The 24,488-nt window shown below is 39.0% G+C and overlaps 1 protein-coding gene across 1 annotated transcript; it reads right to left on the bottom strand.

Annotated features, from left to right (window-relative positions):
- Positions 1–1,245: 1,245 nt before the first annotated feature.
- Positions 1,246–10,649, bottom strand: sycp2l (synaptonemal complex protein 2-like). Its single transcript, XM_088918170.1, has 13 exons — positions 10,600–10,649; positions 9,993–10,053; positions 8,772–8,913; positions 8,599–8,648; positions 8,304–8,445; positions 7,397–7,461; positions 7,054–7,114; positions 6,693–6,800; positions 6,259–6,371; positions 5,474–5,568; positions 4,185–4,284; positions 2,865–2,923; positions 1,246–1,390 (listed from the first exon to the last, which is right to left on the bottom strand). Exons 1-13 carry the CDS (start codon positions 10,644–10,646, stop codon positions 1,246–1,248), a joined length of 1,188 nt encoding a protein of 395 aa, XP_088774296.1. The 5' UTR covers positions 10,647–10,649.
- Between the last annotated feature and the right edge of the window lie 13,839 nt (positions 10,650–24,488).

Below are 24,488 nucleotides of genomic sequence, written 5' to 3' on the forward strand. Positions count from 1 at the left end.
CGTTGGATTTTGACATCTTCCATAAACAGGCAGGTAAACCATACAAATCTGTAGGAGATGCTGTAATTGTTACAGCCCAACACCAACATTTATCACAGACCGAGGAGTGTGGATAAAGTTGTGCAGTTTAGGTTCTGCTATCTATAACAATACACTGTGTAAGCAAAAAATACACTTCCTTTCAATTAACTCATATACAGTATCCTCATCATAACCCCTTCGTAAACTTTGTGTGGTTAACTGGCCAAATTCCTTTAATAATACAACAAAATGAATATCAATGTATCAAAAAGATTAAAATACAGTTTTGATCAACATCATTATTGCAGTCTTATGTTTTCAAAAACTAACACCAGTCATATACGAGTGATAACATTTTATTCATAGAGAAAAAAATTGCTAATTGCAGGTCCTTTACAATTCTCACAAAACATGTTAACCAAGATGAGTTTGTTACATTACAGGAACAGCCTAAGGATCTCGAGTCTAAGTAAAAAAAAAAGACAAGTGATCATTCATAATGTAGGATCAAGGTGTAGAGCACAATAATGCTATATGAAATAGTGACAGATTTAAGTTTTTGTTCTCTTGGAAAAATATTAGTGGAGATATGCGATTACAAAGAATGCATATGAAACTAAAACCTGAACAATGTATAATTGTTTTAACAAATTCTCCTGTGTTGCCATGTTCTGCTTCTAATCTGCTTTCTTTCAAGTCATTACTGAGCAACTAGTCCATTAAAGTATTCAGGGGATTCAGGGGAAAACTATGATGCTCTGGATAGAGGCTTTTCCTTAGAAAATAAATGGCATTATTCATAAAATTATCATTGCGGTATTGTGGACTTCACCAATAGTTCATTTCCAGTTTTGGTTTCCTGTCGAGGAAAACAAAACACACTGGTATCACTTTTCAACATTAGAATATTCCACAAGTCAATGAAACATTATATAGTTGAGGCCTGTTAAAATGTCCAAGTAAATTAGATCCAACTGACTTACCTGCAATCAATTCACAATCTAAATTAATCAAAAGCATAATACAGTGAGCATTAAACAAAGCCACTAAAACCACAATGAATTAACAACGTATTGGGGAAATGACTGCCTGTTTTAGAAAGGCCACTGACATTTTATTTAGCAGAGTTGAAAGTTGAACTCGTTATGCCGATTGAAAACCATCATCGACGGGAGGATTTTCACAATGAAAACTGCAGGCCAGCAGCAAGCCCTCGCTGCATCTCTAACACAGGCTCTCCTGCAGGATTCTGTCCCTCTGCTCGTCCTCAGAGCCCGGGCAAGGCGTGCTGGTGTGCTGACCGTTCACTTGGTTTCCGAGACCAGGGTGCCCTGTGCCCTCCTGGCTGCCCCCACGGGTGCTCCAGGGGCTGGTACCCAGCAGTCACAGCCACCTCTTGCCACAAGCCCTCAGAGCGGGCGGCAGGGAGGACTCGGGACTTGAGCAGTGTCGCGCCATGCAGTCAGGTTGCCACCAGCCACTGGAAGTGGAGTCCTGCAGTGACCGAACACTCCTGCCCGGAGCACCACACTGACTGGTCTGTTGTGTCCAAGACTTCACATTCCCTTCTGCACACCTGAGCCACGCTAACCTTGTCTGTCAGGGTGGTTTATACAAGAACCATTCGAACAAGTCACTGCAAAACACCTGGCTCCACTCCTGCTGCTCTATCGGCATAACGAGCCGAGAGGACAACCGCCCAACTTTAAGGGCAAAGAACCCCCCCCCTCCCTCTTCCTTAAAAGCAATGAGCCAGGAGGCTGCTGGTCCAAGTAAATAAAAAACAACTTTATTTCTAAGTCAGGATGCGAGAGAGGTCACATCACAAACTTTCATTTAAAACTCTTTTTCAGAACTGTGGTCTGAGGAGATGCGGCCTGAATTAGGGTGAGGTGTTTCTTACCCAACCTCCTGCTGCTGCACTGTGAACATGGTCAGTACCAATACCTGCCCTGCAGGGAGGGCTGTTTCGCTGCCCTCTCACAGTCGCAATGCTGATGCGCAGGGTGCTGTGACCTGTTATTTCTGATGAAATGGGGCTGCCAGTGCAACAGGGATCAGGAACACAGAGCATGATGAGGTGCCGATCAACCCGGAAACTACATTTCCCAGGTTAGAAATTGCTTTTATTCCTATTCCTATATTCCTATATATAATATATATTAGTTTCTACTGAATTACAGGACGTACCATAACAGTGCAAGAGTTATGGACTGTATAAACGTGATCCTTTTAAATATTTAAGGCTGAACTCAGCCGTGCCATTTGAGAAACAAATCAGATAGCAGCACCCATGCCTGGTTATGTGCACTTGAGGAAAAGCTTAAATTTCAACCACGTACGGAATTTCTGGTCTCTTGCTGTTCACTGTTGCATTCTAATTAATCAATTGTAGGGTGCCCATAATCGGCCCTGCCCACGATGTCATTTTTAACCACTACTTGTATTTTATCAAGTTTATCACACAAACCTGCTGAGCTGATGGTTCACCCACTTGTGCCACCACACCTCTCGTATTTGGGTTCATTAATTCCAATGATTTTAGCCTGCAAACACAGAACACTGTAAAACTGCAGTACTGGCAAATAAGTATAACACTTAATAGTTCTCATTTAAACAAACAGTGATAGGACAAATATGTACTTGTTTCATGGCTTAGGAAGATGCGTCCCATCCCGTTGTTGGGCGTTCATTATACTGGAATCACCAGAGAACTGGGGAAAGCCATGAGGCAGCTACAGCATAGGCAGTAATCGGTGGAGGTACCGAATGAGTCTGGAAACCTGAAGACACAAGAACTCCTAAGGACCAGGAATGGACAGTCTTACTTCAGCTCCTCTCACCTCATCTGCTGTCTTTCACAGAATGATGCAAATGTCTGGGACTGGGTCTGCCAGAATTCCTGAAACCAAGACAAACACCTGCAGTTACATAGTTCTTAGCACGTAACACAGGCTAGTTTTTTTTTTATGTTTTCCCCAAAACGACCATTTCCAAAGAAGCAAGGCCAGAAATAGAATCCCATGGTAAATAATCCATCGAAAGACGGGTCGGCTTGTGGGATGTTAACGTCTTTTCCTACAGTAATGTGCAATGCTTTTCTTATGTTGCACCAAAACATAAGTATCATTTTTTATATTCAAACCATAATGCTTAAATTTTACAAACTTTATTTTTGAGTTCCCAAAAAGTTTGTAAAATTTAAGCATTATGGTTTGAATGTAAAGAAAAATGAAGATGTCAAAAACATCTTCTGACGCCATATGAAACACTTTTTATTCTGTATGGTTTATAATCGTTCTGACCCTCTTACAGCATGATTAATAACCAAGACAATAGCACGATACATATTAAAATTCTTCACAAGTCTTCCCTGAAATTAAGGGTTTGCAGAAAGCACATTTGTAAATTTACATCAATACCTTAAATGGAGATTTTTTTAAATTGAATGGATTATATTTATCTGAGGAATGAACTCTAATCTCAAATTTGCATCCGTAATCCTAACCTTTACAATTTTCACCTGTCCTACCTTCATTTTTGCAACTAGATGGACCTCTAGTGGAGACAACGAGTAATTCTCCATACAAAGTACTTGATTTGGTAAATTCTCAAGTGCTTGATAGCACGAGTTAACCCCCGGACATTATTATTCTATGTATAAAACGTGGACTTCCCGGAAACATTATTTCCAGAATAATTGCAAACCATTTAGGAATCTTGGCATATATCAGGAAGGGATTGATAATGGACCACCATCTATACACATACACAGGTCAAAATAAGTATGACGTTCAAAAGAACGTAAAAAGGATTGAAACTTGTGGAAAATTCAAGGCGCCGATAATATGATTCGGGGGACTTGATATTAAAACTCCAGCAGAGGTTTTCTCCCCGGAGTCCCCGAACGTTTCTGGGTTTATTCACACTATTTTCCTCTACTCATTCCTGCACTTTTTCTTCCTTAGTCTCTCAACCTCTCCCCCTCCATTGGTTTTGGGCACCAAAAAAATCCTACATTCCAGCTGATCGACCTGTAGTCTTCCCACTGCAGTGTATTATATACGCGTCTTCCAGGCCTTCGGCCAGACGGCCTCTAGTGGCGCCTCCTGGTCATTACACCTCCTGCACAGGGCGCCTTGCCTCGCTTAGGAGTCACCTACCACAGTGTCCTTCTCTATCTCCATCAGAGCGTTGGACTCTTTCTCCAGCTGTAATATCTGGTCAGTGATGGTCGCCCGGATCTGTTCCAAGTTCTTTAGCCTTTTACACAAAAGAGAAAAGCTACTGACCCATGAAGAACAGCAACGTGTTACTGTTGACCCCCATGAACAATAACCCTACTCTTTAGTGGCAAATGTAAAAGCAGGATTTCTAGGTCTCTGTATGTCATCAACAGCACAAATTCCTTTATAAAAAGGGTTATAGCTCACTTAAGGCCTAAACTCTCCTAAACGCCAATTAACTCTCCTGCATAGGCCTAGAACAGATAAGGGTTTAGGAGAACTACACAACCTGCTGCAGTGTTGCGCTTATAGGCCAGACTTGGAGATCTGACCTACTGTATGCTTTATAGCCTAATGAATGAGCAATGAGGGCACCAATCAAACTGGATAATGTGCAAGATAATTCAGGCACAGTGTCCTCTTTTCTCCCTATCCATCCATTTTCATCAACAGAGCAGTCCAACAGGGTGGCGGGGAACCATTTTAGAAAGTTCGATTCCATAATTTATACTGCGCATCAAAAGAAACTTATGGTATCATTACATCTAGGCATGTCTGCTTTCAGAAGGAAGGTGATGACGTGCTCAGGTGATGACGTGATCTAACCTACAGGCAGATCAAGAAAGAACAACTCTGAGGGGAGTCTTGCCTACCAAGAGAACAATGAAGCTTCATGTCATCTGTATGCTGGAGGCTGGGATCAGTCACCAAGTTGCTCAGCCTCCAGCACACAGCCAGCAAGTGGCAAGACATTGCGCCAAAGAATTAGTGACTGGACACCATCCAGGAGACCGAGTCATGAGGCCTCCCCAAGATGGGACATGATCTGTGGATTTTCTAATCAACTGTCTTTCACAGCACTTGAAACGATCTGCCCTATGAGTGATCAATGTTATCCAGCATGATGAACTTGCCTAGGTCCCGTCTGTCTCTTTTGATGCTCAGGATATAGTTTTACACACAGGATAAGAAATAAAACAGGTTCAGACCATGAGATACTTAAGCCCTGTGTGGATAATACACATCAGTAAACCCATCATCAGTTTAAGAAAGTAGTAATAACACCAGGGTAAAACTTTCACGCTCAGGTAGGGGTAAAAGGATTGAGAGCGATCATCTGGACCTTTCAGACACTGCTAGCTAGCATAAAATGAAAAATGAAAAGATGGAAGTACAGGGGTCCTGTTTTAGGTTACTATACAGGTGAGCTAAGGCGCAGCAGCTACCTGCAGGTATGTACAATGTTCAACAGCGTAGATACACTCGTCTCACAGTCATTGAGGGCATGCTGTGAGCATATCACCATCCTCTTGTACCTAGACTGAAGGAGAAGGAAAGAGTTACATGCATTGCTGTATAAGAAAGCAGATGTCAGAAATGTTTATTTTACCGTTTACATCAATTCTCAAGATTGGAAAGGTACTGGATGGAAGAATGTGCTTAATTCCCAACTAGATTTTCATATTTTTACACTTGAAAAAGTAATGGAAAAACATGGCTGTATGCTGTTAGAACACACTTTATTTTTATAGCTTAAACCTTTTTCTATGTAACCTCTGATACTGTATGTAAAATCTTCCTTTTAGAAAGAGTCAAATGTAGTCTGCTTCTAAATGTTTCTGTAAAACTTTATTCAACCAATGAGGGACCACATGTGTTAATGCATTTGTATTAAGGACAAATCTTTTTTTCCAGGTGATTACCTGAATCAGCTTTGCATAGCAATATTTTAAATGGTTTTAAACACCAAACTGAAAATTCACTGGACATATGCATCTGAAGAAGATTTGCTTTTAGATGTCCTGCTTATAAACCCATCTCCACACTGTCAGGGTCCCGGCCTGCCCACACCTTGTGTCATACAGAGAAAGGTCACCACAAAGACATTTTAACATCAGACAGGATTGAAGCAAGATACTGTAACTGTAAACTTTCTCAGAGCACCACGTTTTAGGACACGGAACAGTTTTCTCCAATGTTATGCTCTCACACACACAGTAAAACAACTCACCCAGAACTTGTTCCTGAGCTGATTTGTGAAGGTTTCAAACATACTGATGACACTGGATCCCCCTTCTGCTCCAGAATCAGTGTCCTCCATTGTCTCATTGGTAACTTTATGCTCTTGAGTAATGAAAGATATGAGAAAAACTACTACTAATTTGCTCAAGATTATGCTATGCATGCTCACGAAGTGCAAAAATTAGGAATGCAACCAGCTCTTTAGACAAAAGCTGGCCTTAGTACTGCTTGAACACTCCTAATTAAAACAGACTGTGTAAAGCTACACAATTTCTGATGCCATTTCATCAACAGAAAATATTTTTACAGTGATAAGAAGTGAAATACCCAATCACCCCCAAACACCTACAGGTGGGCTACATACAGTAAGAGGTTCACCAGTTTACATAAGTTGCTGGAGTTGCAAGGAGTCCACACGGCTACCTTCATCACTCTCTTGCTTTTTCGACGAAAAAAGGTTTCTTGGTTTAAGCCTGTGACTGCTGATGTGCTGTGCTGCCTCCTCAGGCAACACTGCCTCAGAACCAGGGCCTGAGCAGCAGAAGACAAAAGTAGAGACAAACCCATTGCGCTCATTGCTGTGTCAAACATACAGTGAATCTTCATTTATATGTATTGTCCCTGAAAGTGCACTTGTGTTGCACAAAAACTGCGATTCTGATGACTTTTAGGTACATTTGAAATGTATTCATAATAAAAATGATTGGAATCAACATTCCTACTTTCCAATGGCAAAATAAAAGGCTCCGTTTCATTCTTACAATGTAGTCTGTCAATATCTTACCCAAGCCAAACTTCCTTTTCTTAGGTTCAGGGGAAATCTCACCCTCATCTGGTACAGGCTCCTGAAAGACACTTTACTTGTAGTGATTTGAAGAGGAGACATTTGAGGGAAAGACATTTTTTAAGAGAGTCAATAGTGAACTCAAAACACAATTTATTTGTACGAACATTTTGAAGCACTGATGTAATCAATGGAGGAAGCTGTTATAATCATGACAAGTTAACTGTTCTGGAATCTTTCAAATGGGCAGATGAAAAAGGGGAAAAATCTGTGTGGTTAATGCTGAAACACTTCTCTTTGCAAACCCAAGCGCACAGCACATCTGCATTAAGAGGTACATTACCTTCGCAGACATGGCTTCATCATTTGCAACACACACCGAGCTCTTCAATGGTTTTTCTTCTGTAACTGAAGATGATAAAAACAGGTTCATTACAAAGAGAACTTTAATGACGCTAAAGAAGATGCTGCTGTTGTAGATCTGCACTCCAGTAACTAAATGTCCCACTCAATAAATCAGTCACCCAGTAATCAAATTCTCATTTCCAGTGTTTCCCAGTTGACTTACCAGGTAAAATGAAAGGTTAAGAAAAAAAGTTGCCATACAAGCGACATTTGCAGTCTGTAATTGTGCAGCCTGACCATTTTCCATTTGTTTACTATGATATGAAGACGGTCTATTTGTGCAGTTCAGCTGGGCTTGTGTCTTATTCAGGACTTGCGCATCTGTGCTGTGTACAGTGGAATGCGTTTTACTTGATACTATTTTCTGAAATAAACAATTTTAATCCTTGGGATTCAAGCTACAGGATACAAGAAAAATGGACAGATGAAGAGATGACCAGTCTATATAAATTGATGGTCATAGGTCTGTATCAACTGGAGAGTTGGGGGGGTTCGCGCCTCTGACTAGGATAAATGTCATTTTACCCTACTTGCTACAGTCCACCCAGCCAAACATAAGTATTGCCGGGAATATACTACAATTGTATGTAGTGGGTCAAATGCACTCCGCCTGTTTAATACTAAAGAAATGGGAATAAGCTCATGTCTGATGAGACAGTAGGCTCAAGTATGGATACATTTCACTGAACACTCTGTTACTTGCATTATAGTTCAAAAAGAGTTGAAACAAGTAAAGGTTAATTCCAAACAGAATGAAGCCTTGATATGCAAGTAAAAAAATAAAACCAGGTCCTACCTGACCATAAGAATCGGGATATTTCAGGATATTATAATAGAAATCTTACCTGGGCCCCTCTCAAGAGGTTCAAATAGCTGAGTTGATAACACTGGAAGCTCCAGATCTTCTTCAGAATCATTCAGGAACTGAACTATACTGCTCTGATTTTCTTTTCGTTTTTCTTGAAACGACTTCGGTGTTGAATGCTTCTGAAAACAAAAAGGTAGAAGAATGTCTTTTCCAAGCCAAAGCAAGCCAACAAAAAAAGCCCAATAAATTATTTGGATTAGAGCAACACTAAATTGCAATGCTAATGGAACATTTTAGACTCTACAACAGACCCCCAAAAAATTCAAACTTACCCTAATATTACTTGGTTCGTTTTCACTGCTGGGTGAGGAAAGAGGCAAAACTTTATAAAAAAAAAGAAATTGCAAAGTTATGATGCTGATGCAAGCAGTTAAAACCTTTAGAGATTTTTGCTTCAGGTATTTATCCACATGCACTATACGATATACATTAGAAGGAAGCTTACTCTTCAGTCTGGATTTGTTCTTTGGCTTTTTCCTGGTGTAGTCCATTTTCTTCTGAGATCGTTTGAGTTCCCTATTCAAGCTCGCTTCACTGTGTTCAGGGCTTTCCTCACTCTCTGAAAAAAATCTCTTGGATTGCCAAGGCTGAAACAAAAAATTAGACAATCCCATCAAAATTCAAAATGAACCATGGTGGACACCACAAAAACTCTGGACGTTTGTATTGCCTTTTTTTTTTCCTTTGCATTTGACATTGCGATAGGGTGTCGTGGCTCTGGAGTGCCGCCGGCCTCTTTCAAACTTTGGAGAGGCCCTGCGAGCTGGTACAGGACTCTCAGCATGACTTGAAAAGGTAGCAGAGTTAGTGTGCAGGATCACCTGGCTCTGGTCAAAATTCAGCTTCCACATTGCGAGGAGATGAACCTGAGCACTAGTGTCTCAAGGAGAGACTGAGTGGCTTCCTTCTTTATAGATCAGGCTAAATGGAACAGTAAATGTAATAAATTAATAATTCCCTACACTTATATAGCATTTTGGACACTCCACTCAAAGCACTTTACAGGTAATGGGGACTCCCCTCCACCACCACCAGTGTGCAGCCCCACCTGGATGATGCAACGGCAGCCATAGTGCGTCAGTACACTCACCACACAACAGCTCTCAGTGGGGAGGAGAACAGAGTGATGAAGCCAATTCATAGATGGGGATTATTAGGAGGCCATGATTGGTAAGGGCCAATGGGAAATTTGGTCACGACCAAAGAGATGGTCCTACTCTCTTCGAGAAACGCCTGGGATTTTTAATGACCACAGAGTCAGGACCTCGGTTTTACATCACATCCGAAGGACGGCGCCTATTACATTATACTGTCCCTGTCACTACACTGGGGCATTAGGACACACACAGACCGCAGGGTGAGCGCCCCCTGCTGGCCCCACTAATACCTCTTCCAGTTTCTCCCAGGAGGTCTCCCATCCAGGTACTGACCAGGCTCACACCTGCTGAGCTTCAATGGGTAACCAGTTGTGAGCTGCAGGGTGATATGGCTGCTGGCCATATGTAACTCAAGAACATAACTGAAAAATGATAAACTGCATATGCTGTGCCAATAGAATGCCAATAGAACAAGCTTTTAAAAAGAATTGAATATTATAGAAGTAAACACAAGATGCTTTCAATAGATGCCTCAAGAGTTAGATGCCTGCCATGACAATTTTACTCACCAATCTTTTCTTAGCCTCATTCAGCTCTTTCTCCGTGACTGGTGTGGAGGCTGTCATACTCCTGACAGTGCAAGCACAAACCACACATCAGCCTCCTGTATCATGTTTTATCAGGTACGTAGATGCTAACTTTAACTTCTGAACTCGAATTGCATTTATCTTTACAGAACCTGGAATAACCCAGTTTAGAGCTGTAATTCGACTATCCCAAAGTGGAAATGAAGACATGCATTCAAAGATGTGAGCAGTCAGATTTTGCATTGGTAACAATGGATCTTTTCTGCTCAAGATGGGACAGACCACAATGATTGCTTACTGCTCTCTCGTGAGAAGTCTCAAACAAACAGCTGTTAATCAGCTATTGTCAAGCTTATCAGCAGCAGTTCTGTTGGACTACAGCTTTGATGGTAAAATAGTTTATAAAAAAACTGTACATCTATGTCAAAGAGCAAAAATGTTTTTAAATTCCCAATAACATGCTCCTCAGAACACAGTATCAATGCAGTGCATACAGAAGGTAAACAATTAGAAAGCAATTTTAATTTCATCATGCCTGAAGCAATTCAAAGGCACTTTCACCAGAGGAATTTATTAACATTTACCATACCTGTCAGAAGAAAAAGAACGACTGAAGATCCTTGCTTTAGCTTTCATGATCTACGAAAAAATATTAAAAATAATTACAAGACTTGTCTGAAACGCATAAGATTTACATTTCTTTCACTCCCTTTAACAAAAGCAGCACTGCAGCTATCCTGAATTCCAGAGACTCTGCATTTTTAAAAAAAGTATCATTTGATAATGGAAACAAGATCTTGTCTGTCAAGTTAAAAACACGTTCACTGACTCAATTCCATAATTTGAGCCCCACATTAAAAAAAAGGTAAAAAAATGGACTTTTTTCCCCACCTTGAAATATTCCTCGCTTAAGGACACCTTGTTTTTCTACCAAATCTGTAAAGTTCATTCATGCTTTTGTTTTTTCGAGATTTGGTTACAACACCTCGCTTACTGCATACATCAGTGCTAAAGTCCTGTGGAACACCTTCAAATTCAAGGTGTATACTTTCTCATTTAACTAGAGAACACCCTGGTGTTTTATGATGAAACATCTATAAAACCAAAACTTTTATGATATTACCCAGATCTTGTCTGGAGAGTGCCAGTCTACGAAGTCTCGTAGTTCACACCAAAGCAATTATTTATAAAGCTTAGGAACATACAGGTCAGTATTGATCAGATAATGAAGTAGTTGCTCAACAATTCAATGTCTGTTTTTTGAGTGTTAAAGGGTACCCAAACGTGTTCAAAAGCAAAATGTTACTTAACTTCTTTATCACAATTAAACTCTTATACTGTATATCTTTACAATGCTGGAAACGTAAATTGTATGATCCCTGCTTTAGAATTTAAACATGTACTGTACGTACTGTGCATGGGATAAAAAAGAATGCTTTTAAACCCGTTTAATCTTGATGTTTTGATTATTATAAAACCAGGACACTTCACAAAAAAATTTAATAAATCGAAAATTAGGGGTATCTGAGGAAATAATAGCACTGCTCCAAACAGAGGAAAAGGCAGAGTGCAAGTCTTTCAAAACCGGATAATTATGAAACAGGTACTGCAGGAAGACAAAACTCTGTTCATTTCAGCTTCACTGTAATTTTTTAATGATTTCTGAATTCACAGTACTTCATGCTAACTCGATGGGTAAGTTTTATACTTGAAAATTAAATAAGCTGTTATTTTACGTATTCGCAAAAAATGTTTGCCCTCATAAGACTGTACTTAAACTTCATGGATGCCAGGGAAACTAACCTTGTAGCTCTTCAGTACCTCCTTGAATGAATTACTCTCTGTCCTCCTGACTTGCGATAAGTTTTTACTTGCGGGAGTCAGTGCTTCTGACTCTGCCACTGCAACATTAACCTGAAGCAGCAATGAATAAATATGGATTGAGAAACGTACCGTGCAATGAACAGGCTTGGAAATGGACGTCCATAAGAACTGACTCCTGGGGGTTCCTCCTTACACACTAACATGCATGCTACATTTTAGACACAACGCAACCCAATGGAATTGAATTTATACAGCGTTTTTCATTCCAGCCGAAAGCACTTCCCATATAGTAGGCCCTTCTCCAGCCGTTAAAGTAGCCACATGAGCCACAATTCCCAGCACTGCACATGTGAGGAAAACTGCTTCAAAAATATACAAATACAAACATATACCGAAACGTCAAGATCCGTTTTTTTTAATCCCATGCACAGTATGTATATATTTAAAGCAGTTTTATATATATTTCATCATCCGGGCCATATGAAAAGTAGACCAGAGCGGACCAAATCTAGTCTTGGACAGCCACAATCCTGCAGGTTTCACAGGTCACAGGTTAAATCTTCAGTCTCTCAACAAGCGGAACAATTTTCCAAATATCTTATGCAGGCGTTTTACTCAAATTAGCTTTGAAATCATTAAAAACACAACCGCCACATTTCTCAAGGACTATGCCTGACTGTTTCGGACTTAAGTGACCCAGTCAACTTATTAAATTGATCCGAACTCTTGTGTTTTCAAGTTTAGACAGATTTAAGCATGACCTGCAAGATCAGTGAAGTGCGGCTCACCAGGACCAGGGCTGGTCAGTGCGGAAATAGACCTGCCATAAGGCAGATTCACAGTACATAAACTGTAGCTCCAATGTACATTATTTCTTCATACAGCATATACTGTATAAATAAACATATGTACTAACCTCCGATTCAGACTGTGTTTCAATAGCAAAGACATCTTTTTTCTTCCTAGAAATTTCAAAGCAGAGTATTGAGATCTGGGCAATGTTCTGCCAGTTCAGAGGCCATTCTGAAAGTATGGGTACAGTTAAAATAAACATGTCAAAGAATCCTTCAATGTCAAATCTCATTTTTATATATTTTCTAATCAAAAATTAACCTCCCATTCCTGAGTCCTTTTGCAATCTTGTGAACTCTTGCTTAAATGGTGTTGAGCCAAAGCTACAGTATGAATTTCATTCCAGTCACTCAAAACTGCCACAGAGTGCAAGGGAAGCACTTACACTTCAGAGGTTTTGCCTACTTGATGTGTTAGGTTTTCCCGAGCTTCAGGGGCATCTACAACACCCTGTGAAAATGAAATGTTAACAAAAGTTCATTTCCGAAGATGTTCTAAATCCAGTACAGTTAAACCAGAATGCATCTGGGGCCCAAGAGGTAAGGGGTCTTTACAAAAGCAGAACTAATATTACTGTGCAGTTATCAAAGTACATAGCAGACTTGCGCTGAGAGTAAGTGAAAGTAGCCAGTGTTTTATTAGCAGAATTGACAAAATGACATTGCTGAATGCTAGCTATGGTCATGCAATAGTCTGCTTTCAAAGTAAACAAAAAGACAAGTGGTCAATTTCTAATTTTTCACAACAGATCAACTGAAAAGATGTGAAACGACAACCATGTCCATATTGCTCAGAGAATAAAATGGTCAGGCCACAAGACAATTCATACCAATATAATTCAGAATACTCACAACAGGATCTTCTCTTGCTTCTGAAGCTGAGGAACTGAAAAAGTGCTGATTTGAGATTCTTTGTTTTATATTCTTTATAAACTACAGGGCTCTATGATCATTTGAGGTCTCTCAACCTAGACCTTAGTCTATGAGTATTCAACAACAGATTGTTGCTCTGCAAGAAGGTTTCCCAGCCAACTACCAAACTATATTCCCTCTTAGAAAATGACAGTTCACAGACATTGAGATGGGTGGGGAGATTAGTAACACTATGCAAGAATATAAGCACTGTGTGACACCTTAAACAATGCATTTTATATTAATCTTGAGGGTGTGAAGGTTTCTCTTCTGCCACTGATGACCAGGCCATTATTATCTTCGCTAAAATACATCACAATCGTTTAGAATACATTGCACTCCATTAAATGGCATTATTACTGTACATATCTGCCAATCAATTAGCAAAAGAAAATTATATATATATACACACACGTGCCAAGCAGGAACTGGAGACTTAAATGTTTTAAACACACAAATTTATTTTCCTGTTTAATTACACTAAAAAGTACAGGCAAAGTTAGTGAACCTCACAATTAAACGAATTCCTCTTCACAGTAGCTTCTTGGCCAGCAGTCACCGCTGCTAGACACCAGTATCATGGAGACATATACTGTAAATACACTTACCTGGACGAAGGTTCATTCTTCTTAATCTCAGGGCTTGGAAAAATTGAGTTTGATTTCTCAACTGAAGAGAAAAAGAAAACAGAATAACCTTTTTTCCCCCCTTTTTTAACATTTATATTGCAACATTTTATGTTAAAGTCAAAAACATACCTTTAATATCATTTAAAACAGAGGTCTTCCATTCCGAATCTAAGCTTTTCTAAAATGACAGCAAAATAAAACTTCAGCATGCTTATATTCCAAGAAGCGATGAGACACCACAGTACATGAAAGGCCTACATAAACTGAAAATGACAATGCCATCTTTAACTTTTTTTGTGTACTTGGATTGCTTTAATTATCCAACATATTGAAGTTATAGTAAGACGTTTCTTGTACACTGCCCACTGAAAGACAGTTACTGCTGTTGCACTACAAACTCAGCTTTTATGAATAACGCCCTTCAAAACACTTCCTGCTCTGACCATTGTCAGTATTCTGATAGATTCTCCTGAAGGCACATCTAAATTATACAATTCACTGTCAAAATGTGACTATTATTTGCTTAAAAATATTATCCAGGCAACAAAAAAACAGGGCGCACCAGACAATGCATATGCCATATTTCTCATTAAAAGGAAAAAATACCTTAAGTTTTTCCTCTCCAAATATCATCTTCACCACTGAAAGAATGTCGTGAATAGCATTGAAGATAATTCGGACCATTTTGCCTTCCTTGCTGTTCACAGACAATAAGACTTCAGTATGAATAGTCAGTATTTTTTGTTCACTGGTTTCTGAGAAGAGAAAAAAGTTAAATCTTTAGAAATGGCCATAATATTTCACAAATTCGATAGGTATCTTTGCTATCCATCTTAAGCTAAGGACTGCAATACACAAGATTACAGATCACATTTTATTTCATGAATGACCTAAGATACGGCAAGAGGGAAAACAGGCTACAGAAAAATCCATTATCTGATAAAACATGGGTTATAACTGGATAATGAGGAGCATAGCGGGGCCTACGTTCAAATTATCAATTAAAAAATCCAAAGCAAACAACGTGACAATTCTTAGGAAACAGGTTCTTTAACATGTGCAAAGAATAAAGAACTTTCTCACTGCATATTTATCTTTAAATTGGGTTAGATTTAGAGACCCAGAGATACGCGATAGGAGTCTGAAAATTTCAGAGCAGCTTGCATTTTCACCTACCTTCAACAACATACCAGCTCACAGCTCCTTTGGACAAATTAACCGAATCCCAAAGGGCTCCCTTTATTTGAACATAAATGAGAAACAATAACTTAGGTACAAGCACAGGCTACAAGTCTTGACAGAGGAAGAAAATAAAAGCATACCCAGTTGCCTTATTCATGAGAGCTGTACACTTTTACCAACAATATATAAAAATATTATTCATAGAAAATGAAAAAAACATGAAAAGTTGAAATCCACATTGAAAAGTTACACACAAATATTTGTAATGTAAAAATTATACAATTTTAAACAGGACAGTGTTAAAATGATTTGTTGTTTATTACTTGATCAGTCAAATCTCATTTAAAATGAGGACCTGAAGTCCCAGTCATACAGCACAGCATTGCTTGGAGCAACGTGAATGAACTACCTTACTTTAGAGTACAATAGCATTGCCCCAGCTCGGATCTGAACCCACAACCCTCCAGTATAAAATATAAAGCCTTGAGACCTGCTGAAATTCAGGAGCTTCAATCCAGTACTTCATGTTGTTTATGTTTAAAAAAAATGAAGGAGTAAGTCTTTAGTTTTGTGCAATACTTAAAGGGGAACTGCAGTCCCAATTTCTCAGACTGGTTACTAAACCTCTGTAACAAAATTAATTCACCCATGGTATAGAAAACTTTTACAAATTTCAAATTAGGCAGAAAATTGTGGGTCCCCTGGCCTCTCCACAGGCGAGAGAGAGCGTTTCCACGAATTCTGACGTGAAGCGGCCCTTCCTGCTCACTTGTCACAGCAGTGACTAATGTAGTGCGATGTACAAGTGAATAAGTACAGGTTGAGCAGCAGACTTTTCACCACAGAAATGTTCCAATGTGCTCTGCATGCAGAGTTAACAAGTAAGTAGTATTTGTCAGCAGAACCGTCTAGAAGTCAAGAGCAATATTTCTATTGGATGAAAGGAGACGTATTCACAAGCCTGCTTCTTCACAGTGTAATAGGGCTGCATCACGTCACTGGAGGTTTTGTTGCCAGTGTTGTGTTTGAATCGCAGAATACGGTGCTGCGCATACATGGAGATTTTGTCTATTTTGTCAAGTAAATTGGATGTTTTACAAGTTCCTGTGTACATTTTACTTTTATTGTGGTTTGAAATGTACTCAATGCTGATTCTTTCTAACCCCAAAATATAAAAATAGAATTGCAGTTCCTCTTTAAAAGCATCATAAGTTTGTACAAAAAGTATATGTAAGTACACATACCCACACAGAAGCTCATGTTAAGGGTCCAAACCACTCAAACATACCTCAGGATCATTTATGAAGAAACTTATACATGAACTTCCAATGTTGAAATCAACCCAAAATTCCTCAAGTTTGGCATCATCTGGCTTGTGCAGCTAGGAGAAAAACCCCAATACAACTTAGGCTGGCCAATGTCAAAGACATATTCTATACTAAAATGGGTTCCAAGATTACTTCAAAAAGCATGAAACTTCACAATGTCACAGTTATTTCCCCCTCATTTAATGTTTAAATTTGATGTTTGTGCATGGCAGGTATGTAGTTTCTTTATAATAAGTCTCAACGAAAACTTTCAGAAAGGCTGAACTTTTATCAGTGGTATAAACACATATAGTCCTGCTGAACTCACCTCCTTTGTTCCAAGGAAAGCTTGGATGCATGGAAACGTGTACACCCTGGAGAAAGAAATGCATTTGCTCCTTAAATCCAAGAGCCATCTAACAAAGTAACCGACATAGCATTTATTCCATTTTAATATATTGATACATTTATATATGGCATTATTCTTTTATCATCTTTTGGCAAAGTTAGTCAAACTTTTCAAGTATACAGCCATGAATAATTTAGGTACAGCAATGGGAATTTATTAAGGATTAAGCTTTTAAAACAATTCAGAAATCCCCAGCAGTTTAACGTGGCACAGGATTAGTTAATAGACTCGATTTACTTGGCAAAGTGCTTAGACGATTCATGATGCTAAGGAAGAGGCAGTTGGTACCCCTTGCATGAATCCCCAAGGATCAACAGAAGAATACATGGGGAATAGTGAGGGAAAACATTAAAAATGAATATTGCCTTCCGTTTTTATGGAATGAAAACCAGGTCGGTCATGCAGGTGGGGTCTTAGAGCAGGGCGATGGGAAGAGGGAATGATTTCTCCTACACCTTATTTTACACCATTCAGGAATAATTTCATCAGAGTTTTGCTTTTACATTTAAAGTGGTGCTATAATTTGACCAAAGTCCTGAACTCCTGAAGGATTCATCATAAATCGCTATGAAGACTCTAAATATCCACATGCTTAGAGCACATTAAATACAGGTAAGAGTGGGGAAGAGATGTTATACTTGTCACACCAGCAGCAAATGTTGACCCACAATCTTGCAGATTGTGGGCACGTCTAGTCATATCTATCGTCATGTATAACTGACACACAGGACTTGATGGTACAATCCCTTAGAGATGGGGAGCACTTCACTGGATTTCACTCAAAAGGCAAAAATAATATTTTTCCATCATTTTATCATGATAAGAATTTTCCAGGATGACGCAGTGAGGAAAAAAAAAGGTAAAATTTAACACCTCCGTATGTCTCCAAGGGAACTGTTCACTTTGTTGAGAAATTTTCGGCAGTCCTTAATAAAAAGGAAAGAAAAAAATTCTTAAGGGTTTGCTCATAACATTTGTGGCATTGTGTGATGAAGTAGTAAAAGCGGTGTACATGATTTTAAAACTGAGGATTTTAATGCACTTAAATATTAACGGGCAAATATGCTTCTATACCCTCACAGCTCTTTTCCTTTCTGTTGCTATCAAAAAGACTGGAATTCAACAAATCACAAAGTTATATACAATTACTGCTGAAAAAGTTACAGGTTGTTGGTAGAACTTACTGTTTCAAATTCCCGATCGTTTATTTCCTTGAAGGAGTTTGCAAAATCTGGATTTACAAACCACTGGTAAACCAGGTCTTCCCTCCATTTTTTCAAAGTCATGCGGCAGAGGGCTTCTGAAATGGCCACCTGTATTTCATAATCTGGAAAAGGCAGAAAACTGGGAAATATCTTCTTTTATAACACAGTATACATGCAGAGAGGAAGTGTAGCCTCTAATAAAACAAAAACTCCAAGCATAAAAGTCATGCATGTTGTAATATTAGTCTCTGCAATTCAATGGTCTTGTTTTTACCTTTGATTCAGTTTTCTATTAGCCTCAAATTCTATACGGACGTTGGCATCCGCTTCAGTATAATAAAGTAGACTTCCCCCTATCTACAAATTAAAAGACGACGATGACGATTCATCTGCCCTATAGTGTGAATGAAGAAAACCTCATTGACCGGCCTTAACTTCTTTCTGTCTTCTGACAGATGTATTTTGGACTATAGGCACAAGTATCAGCAGGAAGCATTCTCAATAAGAATTCTGTTGAAATTCCAGAATGTAAGACAGATAAGCAAAAGGAGCCTCTTCACAGTTCATGACTGAACTACTTTCATGTAACATACAGCACTTCTCCACATTCAATCTCATCTGGCAGGTGTTTGCCCAGTCTTGACTTTGATCTAAATCATTTTCCATTTCCTTTGCTTCTTCTACAATGCTTACAGCTCCTCACATTTTGGAATAATCTGCAATCTTGAGCAGTTTACTGACAGTACAGCATGATCCCTGGTGTACAGCACCGAGCCTGAAGCTGGGGTGACATCACTGTATTCTATTCATTAACCAGTTATCTGTCCAAAGACATGCGGTTCCTTGCATGCCTATCACCTGTAATTAGACCATTTTTAAATATGCAATGTCATGTGCTTGTTTATATCCACTGCCGCTGTTACTTGTTACAAGTAACATTAAAAAGTCAATTCAGCACAACTAACCTGTTCTAGGTCCACATCGACTATCCTAAATTGGGTCTTTATTAACATGGGGTGCACATGGTTTACTGCATTTGTATGTTCAGGCCTGTTCAGTCTTTTTATTCTCACATACAGTATTAGACTGGCTTGAACACAGAGCACCACTCATGGGAAACAGTAAAGTGACTTACTCTGCACCACTATTTTAAGTACGCTACGGCAGAAAAGGGCTCTGCTTCAGAGAAGCTCTGAAGAAAATCACCTCAAAATTATTCTACCTACCACCGGCGTCCACAATCAGTTTGGCAAGCTCTTCCCTGGGGGGGAAAAAAAAAGTTAAACCGCCGTGAGAATGAGCCTGATAGCGGTCATTTTCTAGTTCACATTCTAAAGCAAGAAAACCGCTAGAACAAAACATTACGTAACTGTCCTCACTTCCCATACATTGCAACACCATTGAAACAGAGATTTAATCTAAATCAATCATGTTGACATGAAAAACGTTTTGGGATTAACTGGTAAAACAAAGTAAAGCTGTAGTAAGCAAGAGGTGTTACAATGGCACCCTGGCCAAATTTCCCCAATCATGGCCTCCTAATAATCCCCGTTTTTTAACTGGCTTCATCACTCTGTTCTCCTCCCCACCGAGAGCTGGTGTGTGGAGAGTGTACTGGAGCGTCATCCAGGTGGGGCTGCACACTGGTGCTGGTGGAGGGGAGTCCCCATTATCCGTAAAGCGCTTTGAGTGGAGTGTCCAGAAAAGCACTATAGAAGTGTAAGGAATTATTATTGACATATTTCTAACCAATACTAAATGTAAACCTTTGCAATCATGGAGATAAATAACACGATTTCTCTTTGGTTGTTATTGCTTTTCCAGTAGGTGGCAGCGAAGGTCTTCACAGAACGCTAAAGAGCTGTGTAACCATCCATTTGTCAAATCACCTTTCAGATTCCATGTAAAACACAAATCAGTATGGACTGAGTAAGACTCAGTTTAATAAGTTTAATATATTCACTTACATAAATGCTCGATATTGCCAAGAAAAGTACTGAGACAGACAAAACCTATGTTAATTATCCACTAGCAAATAGCATTTTGTCATCCTGTGGATCAGGAAACGAACAGAGAGACGAAAAGGGTTAAATCAAACCCTGGAGCTATGAGGCAGCAGAGCTCATTTCCATGTCATTATTTTGCCATAAAACTTTCAGACAGTCAAACAAATCTTCACTATAAGCATATACTTAATTGTTTCCTGTTCGTAAGCAAGCCTGTCACTTGGGATAATATTTGCTGGAATGCTGTGATAGAATCGCAGTACATGAGAGACTTACAGAAGTGAGCAATGTTGTTCAGACAAGCTCATCTTCTTCCGGTCTTCTTTGGTGGCAATGTCAAGAATTGAATTAATTGTCCTTATACCCTAACAAGAGTAAAGGAACAGATGAAATCACCATATTCGCAGCTGCGCTAAAATGACAATGCTTTACTGGTCAAAAGAAAGCAATACCTCCAATCGAAGACAGAACATAACATCGGGATCTGTCACTAGCATTCCTAACCGCAGAACAAATGTGTCATGCATCTGATTTTTTCCTGAACACCACAAAAACAGAAGAGTTAAATTCTCATTAATATGCAATAAAACCCCTCAAACTATTAGAGCCCAGTACTGTTATACAAATTGAGGGAACACAGAAAATAATAGCATCTGCTGCCTGCCGATTTAGATATAGACATCTTGATTTAAAGCTCAGAATATTTGTGCATGTATTTATGTTCTAAACATTTGCAATAAAGCTGATACGATCCATTTATATTCCATTCCCTTCAATGGCTCTAGCAATTCACTCACCATAAACTCTTCCTCTACCTTTCAGATTCCCAGATTTCAAAAAGGTGAGTGTGTGCATGTTGGGGGAGGAGTCAGGTCATTACCCAGCCAATCAGCAGGCCAGGCCAGTTCTCAACCCCAATCTCCTCTGAGTCAGGTGCAATTCAGAAAGCACAGCCCGCAATCCCCCAACAGTAACAAGCCTTTCTGCACGATAATGGGAGTAATTCCTAAGGGAATATTTCTGTGTTATGTTTTCTTTTGTTTCATTTGCTTTCCTTTCTTTTTAGAATTTTAGCAAGAATTGCAGGGTTTATCCCATGGTCCCCTTTGCCTTCAATTAAGCCAAATAATTGATTTGTCTTCAATTAATGAATCATTCTTATATTCCAATGTTACGCTTAAATGCATCTTATTTCTACAGGAGTCACTTGTTTGAAAAGTTGTTTTCCCCACTCTGAAAACCAGTTTGTAACATACTAGAACATTCCTTGCCTGTATTTAACAGGCAAATAAATAGCAAATATGCTTTCGCTAGTCAAATAAAAAAATACATATTTTACCTTCTGTGCTTATCTTGCAAATACTCTATAAAAAAGAACAAGACTTCATTAAACACTGGACACACTGAACTTGATAATTTATCATAATAAAGGAATATTTTAATACTGTTCATTTAAAAGCATGTCAGCCAGCATCTTCAACCTCTGAAAGCTGGTTCTAAGCAATTTCCATAGTTAAGACAATTCTCCCCTTATCTACATTAACCTCTTTATTTTATGTTTCAGGCGCCCAGTAATGTGTTAAGTCAGCAGTATTCCTCCAAGGTCCTAAGGAGCCAGAATATCTGCTGGTCCTTTACAGCTGAGCTCTGAATATTTTTTAATTGGCTCAATATGTTGCTTGCTTAAAAGAATGTAATATTCTTTTCCCTTCTTTCATTCATTCATTCATTCATTGACCATTGAAGGCTGCCTATAAACTTATGTGCCCAAGATAGCACACCACTGTGTCAATTCATTAAATGCTTAGACATGCAAAAGACAACATCCACATCATGGTACTTACCAAAGCCGCGTCATAGCATTCCTCGATAAGATTTGGCAGGAATTTATTGGAATGCATTTCTTCAATCTTCAGAAATTCCAAAGCCCTTTCAAACCACATCAACATGTAAAGCACACAGAAACGTGGTTGAAGGAACACAGTTCTGAACCACCTGGTGCTCTCTCGCGGTCCGCACCTCGCCGCGCTTACTCATCGACGGCCGATTTTCTACCTCCACCACATTCCCAGATCAGAGATATCGGATCTCCGACCGTGCTCATGAGACAGGAGGGGTAGGGGGATCCCTTCTTAATATTTTGTGAGGGGAAACGAAACCACTGTGGATGAATCACTACACAGCTTTTTTAAAGAAAGGAAGCTCAGGAGAGACGCCAGCAGCCAAGGTCTTCCTCACCACTGCTACTCATACAGTATGTCTTCACGGCATCACTTCCTCAGAAAAGCTATAAAAGCTCTCCGGCTCACATCCCGATTTCGGTCTCCCCCCAGCTCCTCTTCACCTCCACCTTTGCGGTTAACTCCTCTCCCTGACCAGGGGCCCTAACTTCCTCAGCCTACAGCCAAGATCCTGACGTCTAACTCCTCAAAGGATATTCCAAAAAGCCCGAGACTACTGGACCACGTTATTCCTTGCAAGATGGTTAGCATAAGGAGGCCAAGCTACTCATCATGTGCCAAACAGGTTATTTTAAAGGCTTGTGGTGGGGAAACGTACCCTACCTCAGTAAAGCATTCTCATCCGAAACCCTGCAAGCAGGGGGGGACTTGCAAGACTTGGCGAGAGAAGCAAAAATCAGATTCTGTTCACTAACGAAAACACATTCTGTGTCAGCAGGACAGAAGTGCTCTATGGAAGGGAAGGCGTTGCCATGTTTGTTATAAGAAACAGAGGCTCTTGTTAAATACCAGGCTGTGGTGAATTGCTGTGTACTTTATAGTATATTGTCATAATTCAAAGTAAATCAGAAGTATTTAAACGTGTGAAAAAAAAGAGTGATACCAGAACACTGTCTTATAATGAGTAAATACTTGGCAGTTTCAAAATTAAGAATGCTTACAATGTCCAGCGGGATATAATACAATAACAATCAATCCTAAAGATAAATGCAGAATATTTATCTTTACATAGACATACCTGTACATAATGTATGTATACTTTTAAACAGACCACATATATGACTAAATAAAACAAATTCTAAGCCACAATATTAATACAATATATACAGCTAAGCATTTTTACAGAAATTCAGTTGGGTTTGTTTCCAATACATGTCTAATATGTTCTTGTGACCAACCCAAAACTAAATTATATTATTGAGAAAACACAAAACTTAGTTAAAGAGATAGTTAAACTAAATGACTTTAATGAATTAAATGAATACTTCCAAATTTCTGTACAAGTACACTTATCTAAAAACAGTGTAATTTTCACTTTTTAACACAAATAATGAAGGTGTGGTTTTTACGTCGTTTTTCTTTCTTGAGCTCAGCTTGTATTAAAACTCGAAAGGCACGTCATAGTGGATAACAATTTGTCTTTCCTTTCGGATCTTTAAGTACAGGTAACATCCTAATAACAACAAATGATATGGCCAGAAAAATAATTAATCAAATACTTATCTTTGCAACCAGTCCTTGTTGGACAAAATTATTGATGACGTCTTCCCCATTGCTCAAACATAAGCTTTCGATGCCTTTTAATAGCAAAGTTACGTGTCCAAATTCGTTTTTGTCCAGTTCCTAGAAAAAAAGCACACATGCGTTGTTCAGTAGTAGTAAAATTAAAGTGTATCGTTCTATCGTCATAATCGTCTTAATGAGGTGAAAAAGTCAAATTACACAAGGTAAATACAATAGCACACATACCTTATTGGCTACTTTGTCCAGTCTGTTAACGGAAGTCTTTGAAGATTTCTCCTCAAGAAGAGCAACTGTAATTTTCTCAACTTGATTACTGGCGAAGGCTTCCTCTAATTCAATTTCCAGCTGAAACAGAGAAGTCGAACAGTACTTGGTCGCAGCTTGCCAATGTAGTACACTTTATACTGTTACAAAATGTTAAAAGAAGTACAGTAACACAAATTACAACGTGGTCTTTCCACTAGTTTATTTACACCACATGAATAATTAAAGCACACAAAAGCTTCCGTGCCTGTGCGTTTCATGAACAACACCGTTAGTAAAACAACATTTTAGTAAAACTAGATGTCTGCATCTCGTCTGACAAACTCAGAACAAACGCTTTCATGTATACCTCACATTTTCTAAAAAAAAAGTGTATGACATTAATTTTAATGATTTTATTTTGG

This window comes from Atractosteus spatula, chromosome 6, assembly GCF_055471065.1.
Source record: "Atractosteus spatula isolate fAtrSpa1 chromosome 6, fAtrSpa1.hap1, whole genome shotgun sequence".
NCBI lineage: Eukaryota > Metazoa > Chordata > Actinopteri > Semionotiformes > Lepisosteidae > Atractosteus > Atractosteus spatula.